The following is a 25,207-nucleotide window of genomic DNA, read 5'->3' as shown; positions in this document are numbered from 1 at the left end:
AAAACCAGTAAAGGGGGGGACTGATGATGTTTTGCTTAAACAAAAGTTGATCTCATCACCATTTAGTGGGAAAAATACTCCAGAACAATCATAGAGTACCAATTAGTTCACCACTTTAAACTCACACATTTATTTATTTATTTAAAAATCCAAATCACACTGGTTCTGGCTCAGCATTTTCAGGTTTATAAGCTGTTACAACGCTGTTCCACGTTCTCACCTTGTGCAAAAAGCAGTATCTTATGTCACTTCACCTTGTGCAAAAAGAGAATTTTAAGAAGCAACTTTTGTGGCCGAGCTGGTCACTGCCATTACCTCATAGCTGTCAATAAATAATGTTCCAGCCTGCACAATTCCCAGAGGGGTAATGTTTCAAGCCTGCAGTGTTTAAACCTGCAGTGTCTTAAGCCCAACCACATCAACGGGTGACCAACGGCCTCAAGAACTGGGCTCACATTCATATGCTGCTATCACCTGACTGAGGGTGATAATTACTGCACAAACTGTGTTTTAAAAGCAGTAATACACAGTGAGATTCCTGTCAGGGAACACAAGCCTTGTGCCCAGTGCTGAAAGAGCTGCCAACAGCAGTGGTGGTAGGAGATGCTCATGTCTAGATACCTACACAAACAAGACACGAAGCTTCCACTGACATCAACAGAAGCAATGGTGAAGAAATCAAAAGGCAGAATTTAAAGTCAGTGCTTTTGCAAATAAAAGTCCTCTACAAGCGTTAAATAAACCTTTCAGCTTGATCTTATTTCACAACAGAAAATTAAACCAGATGCATAAATCAGCAACTATCTTGTTGTTACAGCATTATGGATTTCAAATCAAAATACAGCACATATTCACGCCATAATTGCAGTCCATAACAATTCATTGCCAAATATACAGGAAACGTTTGTAATAAACTGTAAGAAATTAAATAGTAAGGCACACCAGCTATCCTGCCTCTCTTTCTGTGTGAACTTTGAGGACTTCCACTTCTGCTCACAATTTACATTTTTGTGACTAAGTGACAAAACACAGTCCTGATTTCCACAGATTTTGACAATTCAAGAAATCTCTGTTCACCATCACAGCTGCTGGCACCAACAGATATAGCATTGCTTGTAGATATAGAGTCCAAGTCACTAGATTCCCTGGATGCCCTACTAGCCCTCTTTAAGGAAAGCCCAAAGGACCATGGCTCTCTGCATAGTAATTTCATCATCTAATGGGTCATTCATTATGTTTCCTCATAAACAGAAGGGCTACAAAGCCCCATTAATGGATTGCTAGGTGGGTTGTTCTCCCTTTGCTCCCATTAATGAGTGCTGTGCTTGCACAGCCAGAAACGAAGATTCAATCACTCAAATATTGTGCTTTGACAGGACTGTCTGAGAAGTGATATTTTTCTTTTTTACATCCTAAAGCACAAACAAAATTTCTGCAGTTGTACCATCAGTGTAAAATTTAGAGCTGTAAACTATCTGCTGAGCATCTATGAAACCATATACAAAGCAAATTAATCAGATTTTAAAATGAAGGGGAAAAAAGGTAATCAAAAATTGGAGAGAAAAAAAGCTTGAAAAATAAACATTTGAAAAAATGTCTCCTCCAATTACCAACTTATTTAAACACTAACATGATTCTCATACTTCATAGCATTATTTTAAATTTTAAATCTCATTTTCACTTCATTTACTATTTATAAAATCTTTCTATTTTTTGTAAGAGAATAGGAGAAGTATAGATCAAGCCATGAGTCAAAATTAATGATTCAGTATGTGCCTCTTAATAAAATTAATCTACAAGCCCAGTAGGTGATCAGTCTTCAGTTGTGAAAAGAAATTTGCTTGGGCAGAGAGACTCTGCAAATGTGCAGAGCACTCCAGAGCACCACGGTACCTTCAGCACCGTGAGGAGAAGGTCCACCGCCCTCAGTCATCTCTGCAGCTCTGGGCCACTGCCATCAGCAAGGTCCCCAAGAGTATGACCAACTCAGTTAATAGGGATGCAAAGCCTGAAGGAAGACTGTCAAGTGAGATTTAGGATACCCCAGCAACAAGGATCTTCAGGCACACCAACCTGCAGGCCTCCCTCAAACACTGAAAACCATCAGTTGAAAGAAACAGACTATTTCAAAGAAGATATTCACACATGCGCATGTGTTTTTCTCTTCAATACTGTCTCCTGCATTTTCCTTTTTAACATCTATTGCAAAAATAAATTATTGGTAGGATACAGATGGCAAACAATGTTCAAAACCAGTAAGTGAAACCAAATGTTCTGAATGACTTGGGTAGAGAACACGTTGACTCTGCAAACGTTTGGGTTTGTTCCACTGATGGAAGTCAGTGTAAACTCCACATTCCCAGCTTTAAAGTTCCCTGTAACTATATAATGCATTTGCTGTAAGGAAGCAGACACACTGTGGTTATTCTGGGGAAATCTGTTACATTAGTTTATGAATTTGCAGGTGAATCAGCTGGTTATAAAGAAGAAAATAATGCGCAATTTTGTGCAAGATGCAGTGTGGTGTCAATATATTAACACAGTATATAATTACAGTAATACAGCAGATGCAGGGAATTATTCTCATGTGAGTCCTAAATTAATAACAATCACATTTACTCTTCTAAGCTTTTTTAGCTGATACTGCCACTAGTAGTCAGCACAATATATAAGATTGTGTTCATGCATGTAAGGGAGTGAATTTATCAAGATTATTTTTAGTATGGCATGAATTAAGTTCTTACTGAAGTCAAAGCAAGGTTTACAATTATTATTATTATTACTACAAAAATAAGAAAAATCAGGAACTTCTTCACTATTACCACACTGGATACTTAAATTACGTCTTCAAATCCTAAAAATAGTTTAATTTTAAAAATGGGACTTGCAGAGCCTTTTTGAAGAGGCTCTGAGAACTTCTGAAGGCCTTATCACTAACTCAAGTATTCTTCACTATTTCGGGATCTTCCAAAAAAAAACTACAAATCACAAACAAAACAACTTACAGTACCTGTACTGTATTGGTGGGTTGACCCTGTGTGACAGTACACCCATCTACTTGGTAAGAGCCACGTGCAAGGAAAAAGATACGCAAATATTTGCCTACAAGCCATGCTGTCTACTTGTATGATGGATTTCATTTAGCCCATTCGGTATTTCATTTACCCCCCCATGGAATTAGTGCATCACTTGAGAATCTCAAAGCCTACTATTCCAGAAAAAGAAGCTTAAGGAGGAAATACCTTTTAAGTCAATAGGATTTTTTAAATTTGAGGACTCTACTGAGAAAACCGAAAAGTATGACCCAGTTATAGCTTAAAGGCTCAGAAACCAACACAAAGGGAGGGGGAAAGCACACAGGCTAAAAAGATGTAAAGTCGGGCATGGTTTTTTCTTTGTTTTGGTTTTATCTAATATAACCTTTTGATCACCCAAATTTTTATTGCTTGAAAGTATTGATGAAAGCAAAACATCTGTGTCCTGAAAATGCAACTTCACAAAACCACAACTGCATATGAATTCATATTTCCTAACACTTGTCAGGTAGCTCAGTTAGTCACCTTTCTGGCAATGTGATTCTGAAGAAAATGCAGAGCACATTTCCTCCTTCCCTGTAAAACTCTTGATCAGGCACTATGAATGCTTAATGGAGATTAGACCTGAGAGTAAGTCAATGCATCCTCAGGCAGCTGCACAGTCCCCTTCTCACTCCCAGATCTGCCAGAAAGCACAGGCCCTTTGAGCAGACAAAGCAGCCTCTCCTCTCCATCCCGCCCAGAAAGGTAGCACCATGATATTTAGATAGATGCCAGCAGGATACCTCCGGGTAGCCAACCTCAGTAGGTATCCTGCAGCATCCAAACATTTCACCATTAAAAGCTTCCCAAAACACTTTGAGCATCCGCAAACTTCTGCGAAGTCTGCTTGCATCACTTTAAACAGCCTCCTAATCTGTTTTATTCCCCACAGTGAAAAGATACCACTTCTTGTCAAGGGATCAGTTTAACCAAAGGTGGACACAATATGTAACAGGCATCATTAACCCTACTATGCAGTGTTTTTCCCTGGCTCAGGAGCACTTCTGCATACTTCTGTGCAATGTCAGGTCCAGACTTGGGGAGAGTACCCAGGTAAAATCTCAGGGCAATACTGTGTCCCCATTTCTTGCGTCTGTGCTCCTTCCCCGGCAGCCAATGATCATTTCAACTCTTTCAGACTCATTTTTTTGTTGGCAGAGTACTGTAATGGTCACTTCAAGATATGGGTGAAGTTTCTTCTTTCTGTGCTTGGAATCATTTCATTGTGAGGGTGACCAGGCACTAGCAAAGACAGGGATGGTTCTGGACATGGTCTTGGGCAACTGGGTCCAGGTGGTGCTGCTTGAGCAAGAGTTAGACAAGATGACTTCCAGAATCCTTCCATCCTTAACCATGCTGTCATTTTGTGAAACACTGAGTCAGTTATATAGTAAGAAATCCATAGTGGATCAACCCCCCATCACTACCTTTTAGATGGTTTTTGTGTCTGTTCTTTCTTTTATAAGTTGGCCATTTTCCTTTCTGATGTTATAGTTCCTTAAAAGCTATCTTCAGTCCTTACTTAAGCAAGGCCCCAAAGGCACTTTTCTGGACTCATTCCTTACAAGGAAGCTTGTATTTTGGAAATGGTAAAGCTGGAGCAAGCAGCAAAATATTTCTGTGCATCAGGAAGGAAAAATAAAAAAAGAAGATTTTTTTATAGCATTAGATGATTTTTTTTCTTCTATCATTATGGTGACTTTAATGCAAGCTACTTCCATTCCCTTCAGTAGAGTTCCTCTCAATTTATCTCTGGATGACAGAAAACAGAGTTCATCCCTCAGGCATATTTTTTACATGGACTCTTTAAGGAGAATTCCCCCTTACATGCTCATTTAATGCTTTTGATTCTGAGTCAACCCTTGTAAGTGGCAATGAAAAAACCCCAAGCCCTAACTACCTTAACCAGGTATTCACTATTTAATCAATTTAATCAAATTACAGATTTTAAAAACATATTGCAGAATGGTAATAGCTATTAGGATACACAGACTAAGGAAGGAACAGGGCATTTCCTTGAGTCTGCCAAGCAAACTAATGCAGTTTCATAGACCTCTATTTGCACAGAAGACAAGAAATTAAGTACTAGGGGGAAAAAAAAGCCTGCACTCATTTAAAATAAGTTAATTAGCTCTGAAATAACTGTCTAAGAATCAGGAAGCACAGACTCCACACCAAAAGGACAAATGGAAAGAGACAAGCATGAGCTTTGAATGTTACAGTTCTGAAGACTTAGTCACTGCATTAGCAGAGCACACAAACAGTCTGGTATCTATACAGCACATAAATCTTTATTATGAGGCACATGTATCTGACAGCCCCGCAGCACACAGGCTGTTGCAAGATGCCTTTCAAAAGAAGCAACAGCCTCACCATGTGTGGAGAAGATGAGTTTGACACTACAGTGCCTGATGCAGTTAAAAAAATCTAGCAAGCACTTAGTGTAAGTCATCTGCAAAAGCCTCACAGGTAACAGCCAAGCAGCTGTCTGAAAGAACCCCACACAGGAATGCAAGTTCAAAAGGGGGGATCACTGGGGCGGCCAGGAGCCCAAAAAATTGAACTTTGCATTTGCAGTGCAATCTTCATTTAATGCATATTAAATGGGACAGTGCGTTAATATTCCTCTCCTGAATGAATGGCAACAAGAAGCAAAAAGTAGGTAGGCTAGTGGGGCTAGAAATGGGAAAAACACCACCTGGGGTACTCAGAATCATCATCTGGCAAACAAAATGAATAACTGACAAAAAGGATCTTATACAAGGATGCCACGAGGAGAGCAATGGAGTAGCAAGAGCTGGAGAGAAATGCTGCTGCTGACAGGATTCAGAAAAGTTGTGAAGATTTGGGGCACTCTTATGCAGGTGTTCTGATGGTTTAAAAGTGTTTTCTTGTTATTTACACTTGTCTTTAATTAAACTGATTGCTCAGTCCATCATCACGTTGGCCTCTATTTTGAAGGCATGCTGTGACACAGTATGGTGGCCTTTCCTAGTGTGCTAGTTTGTGAGTATCTACTGTATCTGCCTGCTGTGTGTTTTTTTGGTTTTAGGCTGAAGTCTCTCCTGGGGTTCTGCATTACTACCCTAGCAAAATTATGTAAGCATTGCTGCCTCTTTGCTTTACACCTTGAGGGGCAAAACTCTTTTATCTGCAGTACAAATGCCTGTTTTGATCGTGGAGGCACAGGAACATATTCTGAGAGAGAATTTACAGACGTTGGAAGCAAACATCATCACTGTCAAAAGGCTCATCACCCAACTTAATGAAAAAGGCAGAATTCCAGCCCAACAGTTTAAATTTGTGGATTAAATTCTATCAGAACAACGTTTTACAAGAAGGAGGGCCTGAAATTACACCCTGAAAATAGGTTTCATGTATTTAGTGGCTGATGGATGCTAAAACATGGTTTCAAAAAGCCAGAATGGGAATTTAAATATAGATAATTGTTAAAGTACAGTGCAGTTATATTATCACATCTTAATACTTAAAACCACTCAAGATAGCATTGCAAGCATTTGAAGGTAAATGCCTCATTAACAGATTGCTGCTTTTATCATATGAGTCACTAAGAACTTCTGTTATGATGGTAAAAGCACATTAAAAGCTATTAAAAAAAAATAATGTACAAGACAGTTCTTCAAAGCGCTGCCTTCTCTGTTGCACAGGGGGGAAAAATCTGCAAAAAACCAAATGGTACCTTTTCTCTGGTATAAGACTATATAATCTTTATTTTTTTTTTTTAGGAACAGCAGCTGGCCTCTAAACACGTTCAGCAGTTATTATTAAACAGGGATGTGGAAAGTCACAAGTTATTTTCACAGACATTCTTCCCCTCTATTTGGGGTTGCAAGTAAGTCTGGCAGGACTGGAAAAAAGAGGCAGGAATGCTTCATGGAAGCATTTCTCCTTCAGCGACTATGAGGCTTTATTATGTCACCTTTGCCCATCCGTCAGGGGGCTGCAGGAATCTCTTTCGTGCCAAAGTATCTTGTGGACCAAACAGAGGGCCAGATTCTGAGGGATTTCAAAAGATACAATACTTAAAAACCCCAATCTAATGTTGAGGTATCATTGCACAACTCATGACCTCCACAAGCTTTCCTAAAACTTATTTCCAGAAAACCATCCTGTTTTAAGATATGGATGCAAAAACAGCACCTCCTGGCTCCCTGAACATCTGCTTGAGTACAAACTTCAATATTTTGCCCAGTATTTTCTGGCCAGAACAGGGGCTTTGAATACAGAGGAGAAGCCTGCAGGCCAAGGGCACATGCAAGCATCAGCTCTTCTGTTAGACGGGACAGAAGCACAATGTCCTCTCTCAGGCAGGGACTGTTTTAGGAGCTTCAAAATGCTCTGCTGTCCTCCTGTGATCAAACTAAGATTATTTCTTTACTGAGGGACCTGCCTCTGCTGCTCTCTCCCCAGCTGGATTTAATTCTTGATATTCAGGGTGTCTATTGAGACTGAACATCTTACACAGTACCAATTTATTTCCAGCTAATAGAAGCTCAAAAGTGGTAGCGTAGTTTATTACGGAATTCATTAATATCTGATTTTTAAGGATGTGGCATATTCTGTAAGTGGCTGAAAATTACAGTGTTGCATAACTACTGTGATCTATTTAAAATTACACTTTTCTATTTCAGAAGTTCAAAAATTAACAAGGAAGCAAGAGAGAAAAAGGAAGCAAATTCAAGATTTGAAGACTACTGAAGATTTGAAGATGGTTCACCAAAAACCATCAGGCTAACAAAGAAACTATCAGTCCTCTTGAAATGCCTCACGTATACACATTAATACCGTAACAAATTCTTGTTCTGACTTCTGCTTCGCGCCACGAACATTTTTGCCATCTCTAGCAGGAAGACTCATGGATCAGAAGTCATACTCTGAACAATCACTGGCCCGAAGAAGAGGGCCTGTTTTTAATAAACTGTCAGAGACAGCCTCACAAGGCTACCCTGGAAGCAGCAAGCCGAAACAATAGACAAAGATTTCTTGAAATTCAATACTTTTTACATTTCTTTGAGTCTTATTTCCTGCGTTAAAAATGAGGCAGGCTACAGAAGAGCAAAAGGCAATTATATAACCACTCTGAACCACCTCTAACATTTACTTGCTCAAATATCAACACCTTATTTCTGAATTGCTCAGACATAAATGCATTACTTCACCTACTACAGATACGCTGTTACCTCTGAGGAAAGCACAGGGGCCATCTCAGATTTCCAGATCTCTCTCCAGTGATTTGAAAGCATAAGTGACCAAAGAGCATCTTGATTAATGAGCACTTTCTTACTACAGCTTGAACGAGCACAAGGACTAATTACTCATGCAAGAAAGAGCTTCCTTAAACCAAATTACCTACTTGCTATTCCACAGCACTCTCTTCCTGGGCAACCTTCCATCTACCCACACAGAGTAGGTGACAGTAACCTTCTAGGTTTAATAAAACTTACACTATTAAGTGGTGTGATTAAAAAGAAAAAAAAAATAGAAGAAGAAATACCATAGATATCCTCTAAATAACACTTAACTAGTATGTCATCACAGTATAGAACAGCTGTAAAGAGCACATGTCCACCTTCATTATAAACAATTTAGTTTTAATAAATCACATTAGATGAAAATTTAATATGGGAGCTATTAGAACTGGTTCATTAACCCTAACATCTCATTTACAGAATATGTAATTTCTATGGGTCCAGTATACAGCTTATACTGAAGTAAGAATGAAGCCAGTATTTAAGAGTCAAATTAAACTCAACTTCAAGTGTACTAAGTATTTATGTTTTTTCATCTGTATCTTTCATGTAAAAAAGGCATATGACTGAAATGACAGAATGCTTGCTGAAAATAAAAGGCTGTCCTAATTCAACCATCATTAACAAAATAAAAACTAGGTTTTTTTCTAATCATGTTCCTAATTTAATCCCAGACTGAAATAAACAGATTATTTTGTATGAAAAAAACCTTAAAAGCTATGAAAATGTAAGGTAACCTGTTACTTAAATGCTACATGTTACAATGTAGCTACAAAACCTCATAGTTTTTATTATACATTATTCTTTTATTGATGTTCTTACTAAATTATTAGTCGCATCATGTATTAGTTCATCTTAAACCAAAATGTCTCAGCCAACTACAATGTTATTTCTCAGTTATACAGTTTCTTCATTTAGTTGCATACATCCACTATGCACCCTTTTATTTCTCTACCCATTTGTAACAGAAAATGTTGTAATACCAACTGAGCAACAGCAATTGTAAATCAGAGGGAAAGTCTGGGTATCTCCAGTTTCTGTTCATTTCTTAGTAGCCAAGGAGCAACTGTTCTGTAGAGAAGATGGAAAAGAGGTAACTACAACAGAAAACAGAGGCCCTCTGACTCCATAGTCCCTTGAAGAAAAAAATAGAATGCCAGACTCCAATGAAAATAATAAAAGCAGAAATAAGGGGGTTCGTGTGCGTTTTCATGCATCATGTGGCTCATAAAGCAATTCTGCTCTCATGAGATCATTGCTCTCTGTACATATATGATAATTAAGAATAGCGTAAGGTGCTTGAACGCAGATGGATTAACACCATGCAGCAAACCAATTGCAAGATAACTATTCTGGCTTACAACAGGGAGGGTAACAAAACTGTTCTTCAAATTCTCTGGCAAACATTGAATTGCTTTGATTGAGATTTTACAAAAAAGGTATTCACATTCAGGTATACATTTGTCACTACTCCCCTATCGCTAAAATGTCCCATCTTTCCCATCAGCAAACAACTGCTTAAAGAAATTAAAGTCATTTACACTGAATACCTTATTCAGTCAAGGGGAAAGGCATACTCTTCTGCATACTCCAAAGGCTGTAACATTTGATATCTCAAGAAAGTCTTCTTGGCACTTCAGCCTAGGGTAAAAAAAATTCTAGAAACTATTCTTCATTGAAATTGCCATGTTCAGTGAATCCCATTTTACTGACATGCCTGTAGGATCCTGTACAAAAGTTCAGACTCTGAAGATAGTGAAATTGTCACAGCACACCTCTACTAGCATAGATGTTATCTACAGCATGATCGCTCAGTGAATACACAACAGAAGCCCAAAGAGAACTTTTCTTCTTTGCTTTTGATTCAAACCACTCGTACACAGAGGAGGCAGAATAACACAGATTGTATGCCAAACTACAAAAGCCTTGCAGGTTATTCAAAGTACAACTTGAACATTGTGTCTCCTTCTGCTGATACAGTTCATTTCTAGCTTATAAGGAACCCCTGTAACGCACATAACAGCTTAATATCGCCTCAAGTGTTTGAAGCATCTCAAAGGCACCAAAACACTTTCCAACTGAGGCAGTATAATATTAACAGAGTAGGAAAAAACCCATGCATCACAAGGATCATAACTCACAACGCTCTTGAAAAATAAAATAGAACCGAGGATGTGAGAACTGGTATGAAATTCATAATAGCTATGCTACACCCTCAGAATGTATGAAAATGTCTAAACACAGCATTATATATCCTAAGCATCCTACCTTCTCGGTTCTGATGAGCCCTGCCACTCACACTTACATAAAAAAAGTACATGAATGCATGTGTGGGCTGTGATACAGACATGCTTGTCACATGGCTGATGATCTCAACCAAATGAAAATCCTTTCAATTTACCAAACACACCAAACACATATCCCCTACATTTCTCCACCTATCTACAGATAGTCAAGTGAATGAATCTGATCCATCTAACCATATGAACAGTTCTGCAAAAAACTCTGAAGTACTTCCAGTTGTTTGATAGGAATTGTGAGGAATACACAGAACACAAGGTGGCACGTACACATCTTTTGGCTCCAAACAGGGGCGCACTGACTAACATATTGCCTCAATTCCAAACTTCTTTTTATATCGTATTTCACTGTCTTAAGTTCCCCATACACTTCTGTGTATCTTTAGATAGATGACAGGCAGACACAGATGACAGACAAATATACATTAGAATGGTGACACAAGAGCAGTTTCATACTGAGCAAGGCAGATTTCCCATTTTAAGTAGTATTTGAGCTCTTTGACTATAAAAAAAAAATAACAGCAGCAAAATCCTCCTTCATTCTCTAATCAATTTTTCTCACGTATACTGCTGAGAATAAGATTTCAAAAATTGGATGATTTAGTTAGGCAGGACTTTTGTAAGACATGACATCATTAATTTTTTTTTTTTTGAAGTTGTTCTCCTTTTTTTACCTACTTTAAATTTCAAAAATCATATGAAAAGAAAATTTGTTTTTAAAATCCACTATTCTTTAATGAGAGCTAGAGACTTAACTGTATTAAAGTCAACAAACAGTGAGGACCTCGACTGCCTTAGTATCTTTTAAAATTTCATTTCTTAAAAAAAAAGCTTTGAAAACAGCATAACTCATTCATATTCCAATGAAATTAAAGAAAAAAAAAAGGCATCTTAGATTCTTAGATTAAGCTCTTCATTATAAATACTCTTCAGACTGAAAAATTGCCATTATTGTCTGACTGTGTTTTTAAGAGAGACTTCACTGAGAGTTCATGAAAGCTGCAGGATTGCACTGCCAGAGATTCAAATCCTAATGAATTTTTTACCATCGTTTTTCCCTCTATGTAAAGCAGCACAGACAAACAGAGAAGTCACAGCCCTCCGTCCAGCTACAACTTCTTCCATAAACACGTTCTTTCTCATATTCCAAACCTCCATGAAGTAGGTACTTTACAGGCATAGGTACATAAAAGTGGATACATGTTGTCCTAAGACAGCCAATTGATGAAAGCACGGAAACACCCCGACCATATTCTCATCTCCTGATTGACACACACTAGTCCTTTCCGAGGCACCCGTATGGGAACATTGATACCAGAGTTTTCCAGCCAGCTCTTTCATCTCAAAACCATTAACTCTTTTGACACTTGTACTTCCAAGCAGGCAGCGAGCACAGGAGGTCTCTGCTGAACAGGATAAATGCACCTCACCGCCTGGAGCCTGGGAAGAACTCATCGCCTGCAAGCGGGAGCAGAGATATGACATGAACCCTCACTCAGCCAAAAAATAAGCACAAGGTGCTTATTCAAGCCCACAAGGCGACACTGCAGAGTCATATGCTCTTCTCAAACAGGCACACGTACACAGAAGTCACAGCCAGTGCTGAATTTATGAATTCTTGAGTATGTAAAAATATTCTCTCTCCACAGTAGTAGCTAAAGTAGTTTGGAAACCACATGCTATAAAGAGATAATTTATTGCCAAAATGCAAATCTTCAGAACATCTGTCTGTGGGGCCTCTCCATAAATTCACATAAAGCTATCAAGGCTCAGTCTTACAGCACATCATAACCACGGTGAACAGCGTTTCAGACGCTCTTCAGATTCTCCGGTATTCTGGATACTGTCCAAGTAGTAATTAATAGAGTCAACACATTCCCAGTATTCGGTGTTGATTTTGAACTGCACAAAACTGTCTCCTCTGAGAGTAGTGAAATGCAGAACATATGAAATCACACTGGACGCTTTCAGATGTGGAACTTACACAATATTTGCTGCGGATAATAAAATCTCATCAGCCCTTATTCATGCTAGATAATAACAAATGTTTTCTGTCAGAGACAGGGACATTTTAAAAAAACATGCCATATCCTCCAGTTATGAAAAGAAACAGCCACTTCACAAAAGCTTTATTTTATGGTAATACCAAAATAATGTAAATAACACTGGAAGCACCACAAGGCAATATGAGCTTCGTATAATCCAGTTACCTACCACCAAATCACTGAAGAGGGAAGAAATCTGCAGCCTGTGTGGTGCTTACAAAATAGCTGTACTTACAGTCAAAAGAGGGGCAAAGCCCTGTGTTTATTTCTGGAATATTTAGGCAGGAATTTTTAATGGCCTCACCTCCAGTTTGCAAGACCACAGCTGAAAAGGCCATTAGATCCGTTATATCCCTACAACATCCTGCCTGCTGAGCTTGCAAGGATGGCAGTTCATACCTAGCAAATAGCCTTTCTTGCTCACTCCCACCATGCATGAAGCCACAGCTTCACCAGAGCACTCAGATAAAGCTCTGACTGTTGAAGAAGGCTTCAGTGTCCTCTCCAGAAGCCCTGTGTAAGCGTTTCCCACAGCACTTCCATGCTACCCATCTCTGAGATGAAAGCCACGCAACAGAGCAAGGCATTTACAGATATTAATGCGCTAGTATTATTCTATTATCACGTCAACCAGGAGAAGGCAATGGTGTGAGGGAAAGGTCCGTAGCACTCGGTGCACTACAACAGTGATACAGATGTGAAGGGAAAAGGGAGGACTCTGTAAGAGAGAGGAATGCTTAAAGAGCATTCAAACATGATTGTGTTTTATTTAGAGGGGACTCGCTTTCAGCTCAAAACTGAGCACCAGATTGCTGCATACTCAGCTTTTTCTTATTCATAACCAAAGATAGCCCTAGCAGGGCGCAGGTATTATCAGACCCTGAGGCTAAGCCTTTGCAGCCTGAGCGTTTCATCAAGCTACTGTAATTCTCTTGACTTCTGAAAATCAAACTGTTAGTGCACACTTTATTCAAACCTTTAAAAACATTAGTGCCCAAGTGCTGTTTCACAGATGTCCAAGTATCTCAAGGACAGCCCAGGAAAAGGACCTAAAATAAATTGCCCATGATCTTAAATTTACTACATTCACATGGAAGATTTTTAGGGCTCAGTAGAATAGCAAATACAAATGTGTATTGATCTTGCAAAATTAGGTAGTCACAGAACCACAGAATAAACTGAGTTGGAAGGGACTCACGAGGATCATTGAGTTCAACTCCCAGCCCTGTACAGCACCATTCCCAAGTCCTTCCACCCTTCTACAGGAGAAGCTAATAACATTAAAAAAATACTCTCTGCAACTGGATATATATAAATCACCTCACTACTGGATATATAAATGAAATAAATGTTTATATTTCTCCTACTAATTGAATACAGGAAGTACACAATTTTCAAATGGGGCTTTCCTGTTGCAATACCAGATACCAAAATTTCATTACCCAGTTGTAATTACTTCCTCTTCATTAGTTTATAGGTAGAGAGGGAGAGGAAGGCTATGTTTAATACACATGTGGCACTTGGCAGAAAAAGTGATGGTGTTTAGGCATGGACACATTACTGCAGCTCATATCAAGTTTTGGTTAGTTTTACACAGGTTCATGGAGGAGCACAGAACTCATGCCAGCACAGGTTTTATCTGCCAAGAATTTTGCAATGCATTTGAATCATCAGAAGGAATTTGTGTTTCACAGAAACACTGTTGTCAAACAGTGAGCTTTGAATGGAAAATAAAGTGGAACCAGGATGGGAGGAGAAGAAAAGGGAATGAATGGTGGCAGGCAGTGGAGGGGAACCAAATCCTAAATAATCAGGCTGGGCGGAAAATGATTCTTGAAGCAGGCAGAGCCAGAACAAGGAAAGAGGCAATCTTCCAAAGATGTTTGGGTTATTTAGGACATAGCTGCATGGCATCAGGTGACTTGCAAAGCAACAAGCTCATTTCTGTAGCAAAGTGGTGGCACTAAGGAATCAGGAAAAGTAACATTCCAAGATACTGTGCTAATTTTCTTGCAAGGGGACCAATAAGGTTGGCTTCTCCTTATGTATTGTTATAGCCTTAGATAACTGCACCGTAAGAGCCCTGTCCTCTCTTCTCAACCTAGAAAACAATAAAGAGCACTCACTCCTGCTGCAAAAACAAATCTAAAAAAATACATAAAAAAATTACACTGTGCAGTCATGGTACAAACCAGCTCTTGTCTTGAGAAAGGGAACAAGGAAAAACACAACAGTGTTGTTACTTACATTCTTGTATTGCTGGTCTTGTTGATAATTACAGATTTTCCAGTCTGATCCACATTGTGATCCATTCCGAAATAAGCTGCCACTCTGTGCACTAGCATCCTCTGATACGACGACATCTGAGGGAACTTTTTATAGTGATTACTAGAAACAAAGGAGACAAATAGCACTGATAATTACATTTCCCTCTAAGCTATAAACAAATGAAAACAACAATACATTTGATAATTCAGGGGACAGAAATCTCACTGAAAACTTCTCCGTTACACGTTTACATATAAAAGTTTACTACGGAAAGGCTGAAAGAAAAGAAAAAGAATTAATTTTAGAATTTCTAATAAGCACATTTCTGTGTGCAACATTGGGACAAACAAAGCTCACGCTTCACGATACCTAGTCAGTATTCCGTATGTTGGGAAGAACTCGTGCCACAATCCCCCACATACACTCATGCTCCCTGCACAACCAATCCTACAGATTTGCTGAGACACTGGCAACAGATTTCTGCCTTTCTCCCAAAGGTCATATGCAGGGCAATTCTGGAAAGATCTAGTTTGGCAAACACTCCTTTTCTCCTCTATTTCTGACAAAATGCTTATTTCCCGTCAGCATAAATTTTTCCTCTGCTGCTATTCTCTCTATTTTTAAAGCTGCAGGAATATTTTATTATAAAGACCACATAGTAGCAAGAATCTCTCCACCTCAGTTCTATTTTCCAATGCATTAGAATAACATAGCACAAGGGAAAAGCCAAGAGATAACATAGTTGATTATTCTCTACGCTAAAAGCTTTAATTATACTTTTAGATCTAAATGAGCAGAGCCAGTGCAATTACAACACAATGAAAAGCAAAAGGTTTTCATTTACATCTACTGTATTTTAAGCAGTCCCACCACGTGGCAGGAAACAGAAGCCTGCTCTTGCAGCGTGCCAGTAACAGCCCTCGGGAGCACTGTGGTCCATATGAGCGTATCCCTCACGCAACTCACACTGCCACACATGCATGTGACTTGATAAACCAAGTGTGGAACTCAACTTACTTGTTGTCACTAATAAAATCAATAATTTCCTGTTCCATTTTCAAGAGTATCATTCTGTCCCTGTCAAAAAGAAATGCAAGGATTTGTACCATCAACTATGAATAGACATTTTATAGGAAAATATTCATATATCAATGTTTGTAAGGCCATTTTGCAAGCAGTGTCAGTCATCTTGATTAAAAATGAAACATGCTTTTTTTACCCTGGATCATCTGCAAAAGACTACAGCCTGCTTTTCTGCATCTTCACTGACATACAGATTCTACTCTTCTATGAGCTCAGCTATGGTCTGAAAGCGCTTCCAGCCACAACAGGCTGCAATCAATGTGTTGCCTAGAAAGACTCTCACTGCTATGGATAGCTTTGGTCCTTTTTCACTCTTTTTTGATGGAAAATGAGATTTCCAGCTAAGCTAGATCTTTCACAAGAAGAAATTTATGCTACCCACAGAAATTTTCAACATTTTTCCTGAGACGTATCTTCCACAAGGCATTGACTTGCTGCAAGAAAGCTGGACACATCTAATTTAGTTAGAGAACACAATGGAGAACATCACCTTTGAACCATGGCTCCCAGGAAGCAACGCCAGAGTATTTCTCAGGAAAAATGCTCTGGTTTTAATTGGAAGGTCTCAGATGTTCCTTTTTTCCCTCCTCCCTTGTCAAAAACATTCAGAAGTTGCCGCAGCGTACTTCCACACATTTCTAAGCTTGACAGAGTCCCATCATCCCTTAGCTCTTTTGAACTTTCTCAGTTTGCACAGATAAAGCAACTAAAGGATGAAGCACCTTCCATCATCTATACAAGAGGATATGCAAGCTGTTCGGTACCCATTTATTCAGAGTTCTCGTAGGAATAACTGCAGAATTACATGGTACCTATTCAACAGATCCAAGTGAAACGAACATTGAAAATCACAATGTATAAAAATGTTACAGATCTCTCCTTGGCTGTTTAGAGGCAAATTTAATGATGAGATGGGCTTGTAGCTCCAAATGAAAACTATGGGAATACTGAGAGCAGAATCTGGCAACGAGCACAGGATTTTAATTGTGTGCAGCATTGCTAGAAGGAAGCTACTTTATATTCATATACAAATCTCCAACTGCGATAGTTATAATATATTATTGCAATCACCATGGAGAGCTGTATACAAGAAGGTAAGGACAAAGACCAGATGTTACTGAAAGTGAAATTAAGCAATGGGTGACTGGATGGAGGAGTAGAAGTTGATGACTTTTTATAGCATTTTTCTCAGTTAACAGCCTACCTCCTTTACATTTTCCCTCATAACCATCTCCAGAACAAATAAAACACAGTGTACAGTTACGGGAAGTCGAAGACTGCCAGCTACAATTTCAGGAATGTCAGCTTTAATGCAGGAAATACTTACCTGGGGTTATTCTTTAATGTGTTAATGAGAAACTCATGCAAATCTATGCCTGTTGAGTCTGTATATTCTTGACTGCAATCTGAAAAATAAAAACAAACAGCCTCCACTCATTTACTTCATTTCAACAGTTCCGATTAACTATGCTATAAATCAAAATCCATTTTCCAGCAACAATCTGAAAACATATGCTCTGAAAGAAAATGTACATTTGGAGTTCAGCCAAGAAAGATCAATTTTCTGAAGCATCAGGTGGACATTCATGGTTTCTCTGTACCACTCCACTGAGAACACAGCATCAAAACTAAACATTAACAGAAACTGCTGGTCATTTGAAAAACACAGGAAACCTTCAAGGCCATTCAAGACCCTGCCAAGTTCTTCCATTAAACCATTAAAAAAAATTAAAATTAGGAAAAAGAAGTTTTATTCATCAGTGTCTCTTTGCGTCACTTAATAAATGCTGTACACTCAGCAAATGAGGAATCATGCCAGTGGGAACTCTATTTGCATTAAAAGACTGAAATCCAATGACACCTGGGAGTAGGCAGGTAATAGGGATGCGTGACAGTAGCCAGAATTAATTTTTCAGCATAATCTCCTGACTCAAATGCACACACAGATCTTCAAGTTGGCGTGAACTCTGAGAGCTCCATTGAAGCCAAATGACAATTCACACCAGCTGCAGACCCACACCCAGGTAGGCAATGATTATTTTTGAGTGATTACACTGCAACTTTGTACCATGGATTAATAAAAAGATTTTAAAAAGCAATACCAAATTTAGATAAACATCTTTCCTGAAGAAGTCTTGGTAGGTGATAATAGTAGACTGCAATGCAGGTTAAATGTCAAGGATTAATTTCCTTACAGCATTTAGGATATATTCTCCATGAGAGAGGAGCAATAGTGAAGAGGATTACTCTCTGCTGCCTACACTGCACAAGTTACACGCCAATATTTTATCATTAATCTGGATAAAAGTGTATTAGTGTCTTATACACTATATGCACTTAGTATATAATCACACATGTATTTATATATTTATGTGTTTTATACCAACATGGTTAAGCATTCAAAAGATCTATCTTACATTAAAGAAAACTAATAACATCTAATAAAAGACCTCAGTTTGGAAAATTTCTTCACTTTTAAAGCCTAATGTTTGTATGAAAATAACTTTTACGCATACACATTTCAGGTTCCGAATTTTCTCAGTGTATGAAAACACTTCTGCTGTGTATATATACACAAATAAAGAAATAAATCCTTGTAATAACATAGAATCCTTTCTACAATGGTAATTATAATAATTTAAAGATTTTTAAGTTCACCTTTTGATAACATTCTGATCTTGCTTTTTTCACTGTTTTTATCTTTATTTTTATCCTTCTCTTTTTCTTTCTCGGAGTCATCTTTACTAGATTTATCTTCTTCTTGCAAACTAGGAAAACTTGAAAGCTGTAGCTGGATTGATTCCTGTTGAGGAAAAAAAATAGATAATTATGGGCCAGATTCAGTAAGCTTCCCATGGCTTCCAAACTGCAGATATTGGCATTAAACTATGTGTAGCTAGAAAAGTTGAAGCCAGATACATTTCTTTCCTATTTGAAAAACAGTACTTTGCAGCCAGGAGAATAATGACATCTTAGAGGCCAAATTCTAGTGGTAAGTAGGTATTTCTTCTCTAATATTTTGAATGTTATAAAATTTAGGCTACCTCTATTAAGGGGACTGTATCATTCTACACTTCAGTAATTCTCCCTTAAGACTTTTCAGAATAACGAAATACTTTTCATATGGCCTTTCTTAATTAATTCTATAATTTAATATTACATTTGTTAAGTGATGATCAATGGATAGACATCTGAAAAATGAAACTTATTTCCCTTCACTAGAAAATCTGCAGGTTGATATGAACTGTTTTACATATGTAAGTGTAGTATCAGCTAAATGGAGTTTTCTGGCTCTAATAGTAGAAGAGTGCCAGCAAATTTTATACTCCATGGTATACAAGAGGGCTTACTAACTTATCAGGTAATTCATATTTAAAGACATATGCAAAAGGGGGGAAATGTGCCCTGTGATTTTCCAAGGATGTAGTAGTAAGTGAACTTCCAAAAAGCATCACAAATTTTACCCTCAAGAATTCAGTATTTCAGAGACTATGAGTCCCTTTGAAACATGCTTCAGCTTCAAAAAGTTAGCAAGAACTGAGAACTCAAGCTGGTTTGCATTTTCTAATTTTCTTTAAAGAACTTGTTTTTCCCTGCTCACAACATTATTTTATACTGGCTTTGTTTTAACAAAACCCAAATAGTTTTCTTTTTAAGCTACCATGACAGGATTTTCGTATTTCAAGAAATCCTAATCTGGCTGGACAAAATTGAATAAGCATACTTCTGTGTTTTATTCTTTTAAAGAAAAAAAAATGGCCCAGAAAATACTATATGCTTAAGTAGTGTAAAAAAGCACATTTGAAGAAAGCTGTCACAAAACTCCCTGGGTAAAGCAGTTTTCTTTAATAGAAGAGAGTCCTGCATGCTTGGTAATTTTTTGACATCATGTTAATGAAAACCTAATTCACCAATACTGGAGAAAACCGGAGTTTCTTGTATGCTAGTAAATTCCCTTCCTTCACTATTTTTCAAAGAATACTAGCATACCAAAAGATCAATAGAAAACTTTAAAGTAAGGGGTGTGTAAGTAACCATTAGGAATTCAAAAGATGCTTCCAGTAATTACTACAAATTTTAGGTTTCTGAATTCTTTAAAGAACTACAAATCAGCCATCACAAGACATGTAAGACAAGGTCCTAACAAAACAAGGTATCAAAATAAACATGCCACAGTAAGACAGAAATTGGTAACTTCTCAGCTTAATCATTACTGACTTTTTGTGAAGTTTGAATGTGGCACAAAAGACTTGAGATGAAAAGCATTGTAAAAGAAAAACAAAGACCTGGACCCAAAATTTAACCTGACCTACCACCCTTAATCCCTACTCCTGTTAGTTTTGTCTGACAGTGTTACCCAAAATCTGAGCCTACAGAGGGAAAGAGTGAGAATTCCTGGTCATCTCAGGTAAGGATACATTGAAAAATGTTTCCTAACCTGCTCAGTTGTGCTCAGGGAACTAATGCTGTGCCTGCTTTCTTTCACTTCTTATGGCAGTCTGATTTCTCATTCAAACAACAAACTTTGGATCAACCATTGCCAAATGACCCCAAAGGATAACTTGATTCCCTGCACTGCCCAGAGCAGAGCAACTGTGCTGCTAGCTTTTCAACAGGAGAAAAATGTAACTGGCCACATTGTTCCCAGGATATTAATCCTAAACTTAACAGTGGTTCTTAAAAATGCTCTTATGAAAATGACAGACTTTACAGAAAAGCACATATATGAACATATAGTAAATACTGTTTTACATGTAACATAATACCGATGTATTTGCACTAGAAAAAACACACAAAAGGGCTGTAGAGTCGTGAAAGCAAGCTACTGTATATTTTCTTAGATTTTTATTGATTTTTCTCAATAATAAAATACAATGTTAATAAATACATTGATACAAGTAGAGTGAACAACAAAATAGATTTTCAAATTGCAATAATACACTTCTTGGTCTATAGTATAACATTAAAGGCAACATTTCTTTTAAGTAAGGACATAGTGAACCATTGGATAAGCACTCAAGATCAAGTAATACAGGTAAACAAGTTTTTTCCTTATACAGGAAAATGAAGGCAAGTATTCAAATATAAATACAAACATCAAGTCTGCAGTACAATCCATACTCAGTAGTTCTGGCAAGGTACCGTACATTCTCTGATAATTAATTCCCTGTGGTTTGTAAACCATTAAGACAAAATAAAAATTAAGAAAAAATAATTCCAAATGAAAAATAAGTTATTTCTTCTCTAAAGTGAAAGCAAAACAATTTGGTTGGCACAAAACTTCCTGTATCCTTCAGCCAGCCCAAGGAGGAGCCTGCAGGTCCAGCTTTCCATGGCAAAGCTGAGCCACATTCATTAGTTAATGGTCAGCAAGAGCAAAAGGGCAATTCCTATCTAATTATTTACACCAAGCCAATTGTTCGTTTAGAAAACATGCTGGGGTCAAGGGAGACATTTCATCTCCCATAAATATTTAAGATGGTCAAAGAAATCTTTGCTGAGGCTGGTCAGTCAGGCAAGACCAAAGGCTGTGTATAACAGGAACCCCTCCTCTGCCTGGATTAAGGATAGGGATTTTGCCTCAACACCTGCCAGTCTCTCTGTAGTTTAGTACCGGTCCTGTGCAGTACATTATAAACTACCAGCGATGCTTCATACAATCTCTTTATATTGTTCTCCTTTTCATTCTCCATTAAACAATAGAAAATACAAACAAAATTGGAACAAAAGCCACGCATTTTGAGTAATGCAAGTCAAGCAGAAAGCGTCTACCTACAACAGAACTGATAAAATAACCTGCCCATCTACTGCATAAGCATCATTGTAGAGCAGTAGAACATGTAAATGTCCTGCTGCTAAACAACTTGGTTTTTGGTCTTTCAATAAAATTAAAAAAATAGAAAAACCTCTCCTTACTTATGAGCTAAGAGGAGAGACAGATTTCTTTCATTTCAAGTCAACAGAGGAAACAGTGAGAAAGTACACTTAAATGTCATTTTTTATTTTTGTGCTAAGCTCACAAGAAGCCACTTGCTCAAGCTCTCTCGATGGCTCATTTCAACTGCACATAAACATCTCATAAATTATAGGCAGTGTTCATCATATTTTGGGTTTTAGTTAGTTGGGCTTTTTTAAGCCTTGCTCTCACAAGGCAAGCAAAGAGGAGTAGTTGAGGCTTAACTTTTGCTTTTTGGAGTACTTTTTGAAGTTAGTCTGCAAAGACTGCCACCAGTGTTATTGTCCAAGGTGAGGAGTGCAGAGGACAGAACTCTACCAGCTGATGGGAATACAACACTACTAGTACAGATAAACTCAAATACACGATTTTGATATAGGATAATTTACACCAGGAGTTTAAAAAATGAATGCCACTCAGTAGGAGGCATCCTTGGCTCTACCAAGGTACTTTAGAGAGCGAAGGACCTTTGAATTTAATGTGAAGGGGGACAGTGATATGAACTGAAGTCTTAAGAGGAACCACAAATCAGAGCATGTTCGTAACTGTATTTGGTGCAGCCTTGAAAGAGATAGCCTTAGAGAAAAGAACATATTAATATTCTTTTTGATTGTTACTATTTTTTTAAATTTTAAAATCTGAATTCTTTTGAATTCTTTTCCATTTGCTGAAATTTTCAGGGGGTCTGGAAAAAAAAGCAAACAACACCCTGTGATATAGTACAAAAGTAGTATTTCAAATTAAAGTTCACGCTAAACCAGATAACTCCATAAAAACACGTTCATTGTCGGATGTAATTTTTCCCCCAAGAAAGACATTGTTAAATGCCCGATTAAGTAACACAATCATGCAACTGAAGATGGAGGTCAACCATGCAGCTAACAGCAATGATTGCAAGTGTACCTGGTTGTCATGAAGGTTTTCCGCTCCCGGGCGAGGGGATGACTCTTCACAAACAGCAAGACTCCGCACGAGTTTTCCCTTAGCTCCTGACTGAATTAAGAGAGAGAGAAAACAAAACAGGAAGCACTGCTACTGACCCCATGTCACATAAGCTGCCCACATCAGCTGTTGCTAAATACCCCAAATAACTATCACCCACCCAGTCCACAAAAATGCATCTGCCTTGGACATGGATAAAAAAGGATTCTAAGCATCACGACATTTGCCACACAGGGAAGGTGGTAGGTTTCTTTTTGCTTTTATCATTTCAGCTACAGTTCACTCACTTCCACCAAAAATTGTAACTGCAAAGAACAGATAGTCCAATACTGTAAGTAATTTAACATAAACTCAAAGGCTCCTTTTGATTTGGTTTGTGGGATTTTTTTGTTTGTTTTGGGAGTCCCTCCCCTTCTTCTAGTAGTATTATATCCAAGAAACATGGACAATAAAATGTGCATGTATTGTGGACCTGCACTTGAAAAATTAAAAGAAGGTTTTCAGGGTTTTATTTGTTTCTAGAAGCTCCTTCCCACACCTGCCCCCACCCATTTCCCCTCAGGAAGCTAGTCAACTTCTGCTTCTTTATGTCAAGATTATTCCATTAAAATAAAATTCCAACAGAAACATTAATTACTAAAGCAAAAGGAGTGAATCTTTTCCTTCTCCAGTGGTGCATAGAAGCACACATGCTGTCTAACACAAGGACACAGCAAGCCCAGCAGCATAAAATTATGATGGATAAAGGGAAGCCTGACACATTTTATCTGGAGGCAGTTCTCTGCCTTTGTGTAAAAGGACTATGGGGTAGGGGGCAGGAAAAAACCCACAACACAAACAAAAAAACTCAAACCACACAAGTGATGAAAGAATGCCATTTCAGTTGTAGACAGACATTTAACTGAAATTCTTCATACTGTTGTGGCATGCAATTCCAGACAGAGATGGACCCCTACCTTGGATCTCTTTTTCTGCTGATTTGCACCTCGTTTCTGGGTATAGCAAAAAAGAAAGAGAAGCAGTTTTCACTTCAGGGGACAGTGGGCATGACAAGAGCATTACCAATAAATAGACTAAATCACTTCTAGCTGATGCTTTAAATCAGTTGCTGACTGCAAAAGCAACTTCCCCAAACCCAGTTTGGAAAGCAGGGAAAACCAAGAATCATCTCTGCTCATTTTCATTCATTTTACAAACAGGTATAAACAAGAAAAAACACTACACAGTGTTCTCTAATTTCGCATATAATAAAAATGTAAGAAAAGGTATACTTAAGTAAATGCTCCCCCTCTCCAAATTCCTCTTAAATTGTGGTCTCCCCCTTTATTTTTATATTCGATTGAGCAAAAAGGATTAAAAACCCCTCATCCGATAAAGTCTTCTTATCAAATTACCTTCTTAGGCTTTGCATAACAACTTTTTGTTGGCAGTAACACCTACAAACCAAACCACACATTAAGTAATTATTCATTAGTATTACCTGTAAATTCATGAGATCAAGGTAGTTTTCTAAATCCCCAAAGAGGGAAAACAGTCAAATATCTCACCAAGCTTTAACACAGATGTCTAGAAATTAACTTCTCAGAAAAAGTAATAACATGGACAGCAGCCTAAAGAGCTTGAAAGGTATAACAAATAACAGCATTTATTTTATAGCAAAATAAAAGAACCCAAAATACAGTAATAAATCAAAATTTTAGAAAGGAAAAAATAGAAACAGTCTCAAAATCATAAGAAAAAATAGGGGAAGTGTAGACAATGAAAGAACTCACAGAAATGGAAAAGCAATGGTAACACATCGATATTTATGCCCATTCACTATTCCTGTCTTACCTGCGGATCTGTCTTGGAATCACTGAGCTTCTCTTCCTCTACTTCGGAGCTTTCAGATTTATTAAGAACACAGTTATCTGGGTTGGCTTCAGAGATGGCAGTCTCCTGCTCTTTTGCAGCTTCCTCTGCTGTCTCCTGGTTCAATTTACCTTGCTCAGACATTCTTCCAGACAGAAATTAAAATAACAAGATTTGGTGACCTGAAAGGTCAAGATACCACAACACAAACACATACACAAAAAACATTGGGGGTGAAATTTATTTTTTCTTTTAATTCCCAGTTTCAGTTCCTTTGATAAACAAACCAAAATGTGCAGCTCAGGAGTGGAAAACTATGCATGTCCCAGTTGCAGAGATGTACAGAATCAACAATATTGGGTAACAGCAGAATTATGCCAGGTTAAACAAGCAGAGCTTTGATCTAAACAGTCTT

General features: G+C 37.9%; 1 protein-coding gene across 35 annotated transcripts in view; it reads right to left on the bottom strand.

The window, feature by feature from the left end:
• The window catches only part of ARPP21 (cAMP regulated phosphoprotein 21), a 142,461-nt gene that overhangs the window by 78,025 nt on the left and 39,229 nt on the right, over positions 1-25,207 (bottom strand). For 27 of the 35 annotated variants that reach the window (XR_004239398.1, XM_032104472.1, XM_032104700.1 and 24 more), the window contains 8 exons: positions 24,775-24,974; positions 24,336-24,377; positions 23,898-23,933; positions 22,903-22,992; positions 18,702-18,846; positions 17,371-17,449; positions 15,978-16,037; positions 14,940-15,080 (listed from right to left, as the gene is read on the bottom strand). Coding sequence is in view for 34 of the 35 variants with exons in the window: in XM_032104472.1 (XP_031960363.1) it covers positions 14,940-15,080; positions 15,978-16,037; positions 17,371-17,449; positions 18,702-18,846; positions 22,903-22,992; positions 23,898-23,933; positions 24,336-24,377; positions 24,775-24,936 (755 nt within the window). In the remaining variant the exon portion in view is untranslated. The remainder of the gene's footprint in view (positions 1-14,939; positions 15,081-15,977; positions 16,038-17,370; positions 17,450-18,701; positions 18,847-22,902; positions 22,993-23,897; positions 23,934-24,335; positions 24,378-24,774; positions 24,975-25,207) is intronic. The other 8 variants (XM_032104557.1, XM_032104598.1, XM_032104647.1 and 5 more) reach the window with 3 other exon arrangements.

Source organism: Corvus moneduloides, chromosome 1 (assembly GCF_009650955.1).
Source record: "Corvus moneduloides isolate bCorMon1 chromosome 1, bCorMon1.pri, whole genome shotgun sequence".
NCBI lineage: Eukaryota > Metazoa > Chordata > Aves > Passeriformes > Corvidae > Corvus > Corvus moneduloides.
The sequence above is the reverse complement of the archived record's forward strand: the minus strand, read 5'-3'. Positions and strand labels throughout refer to the sequence as shown.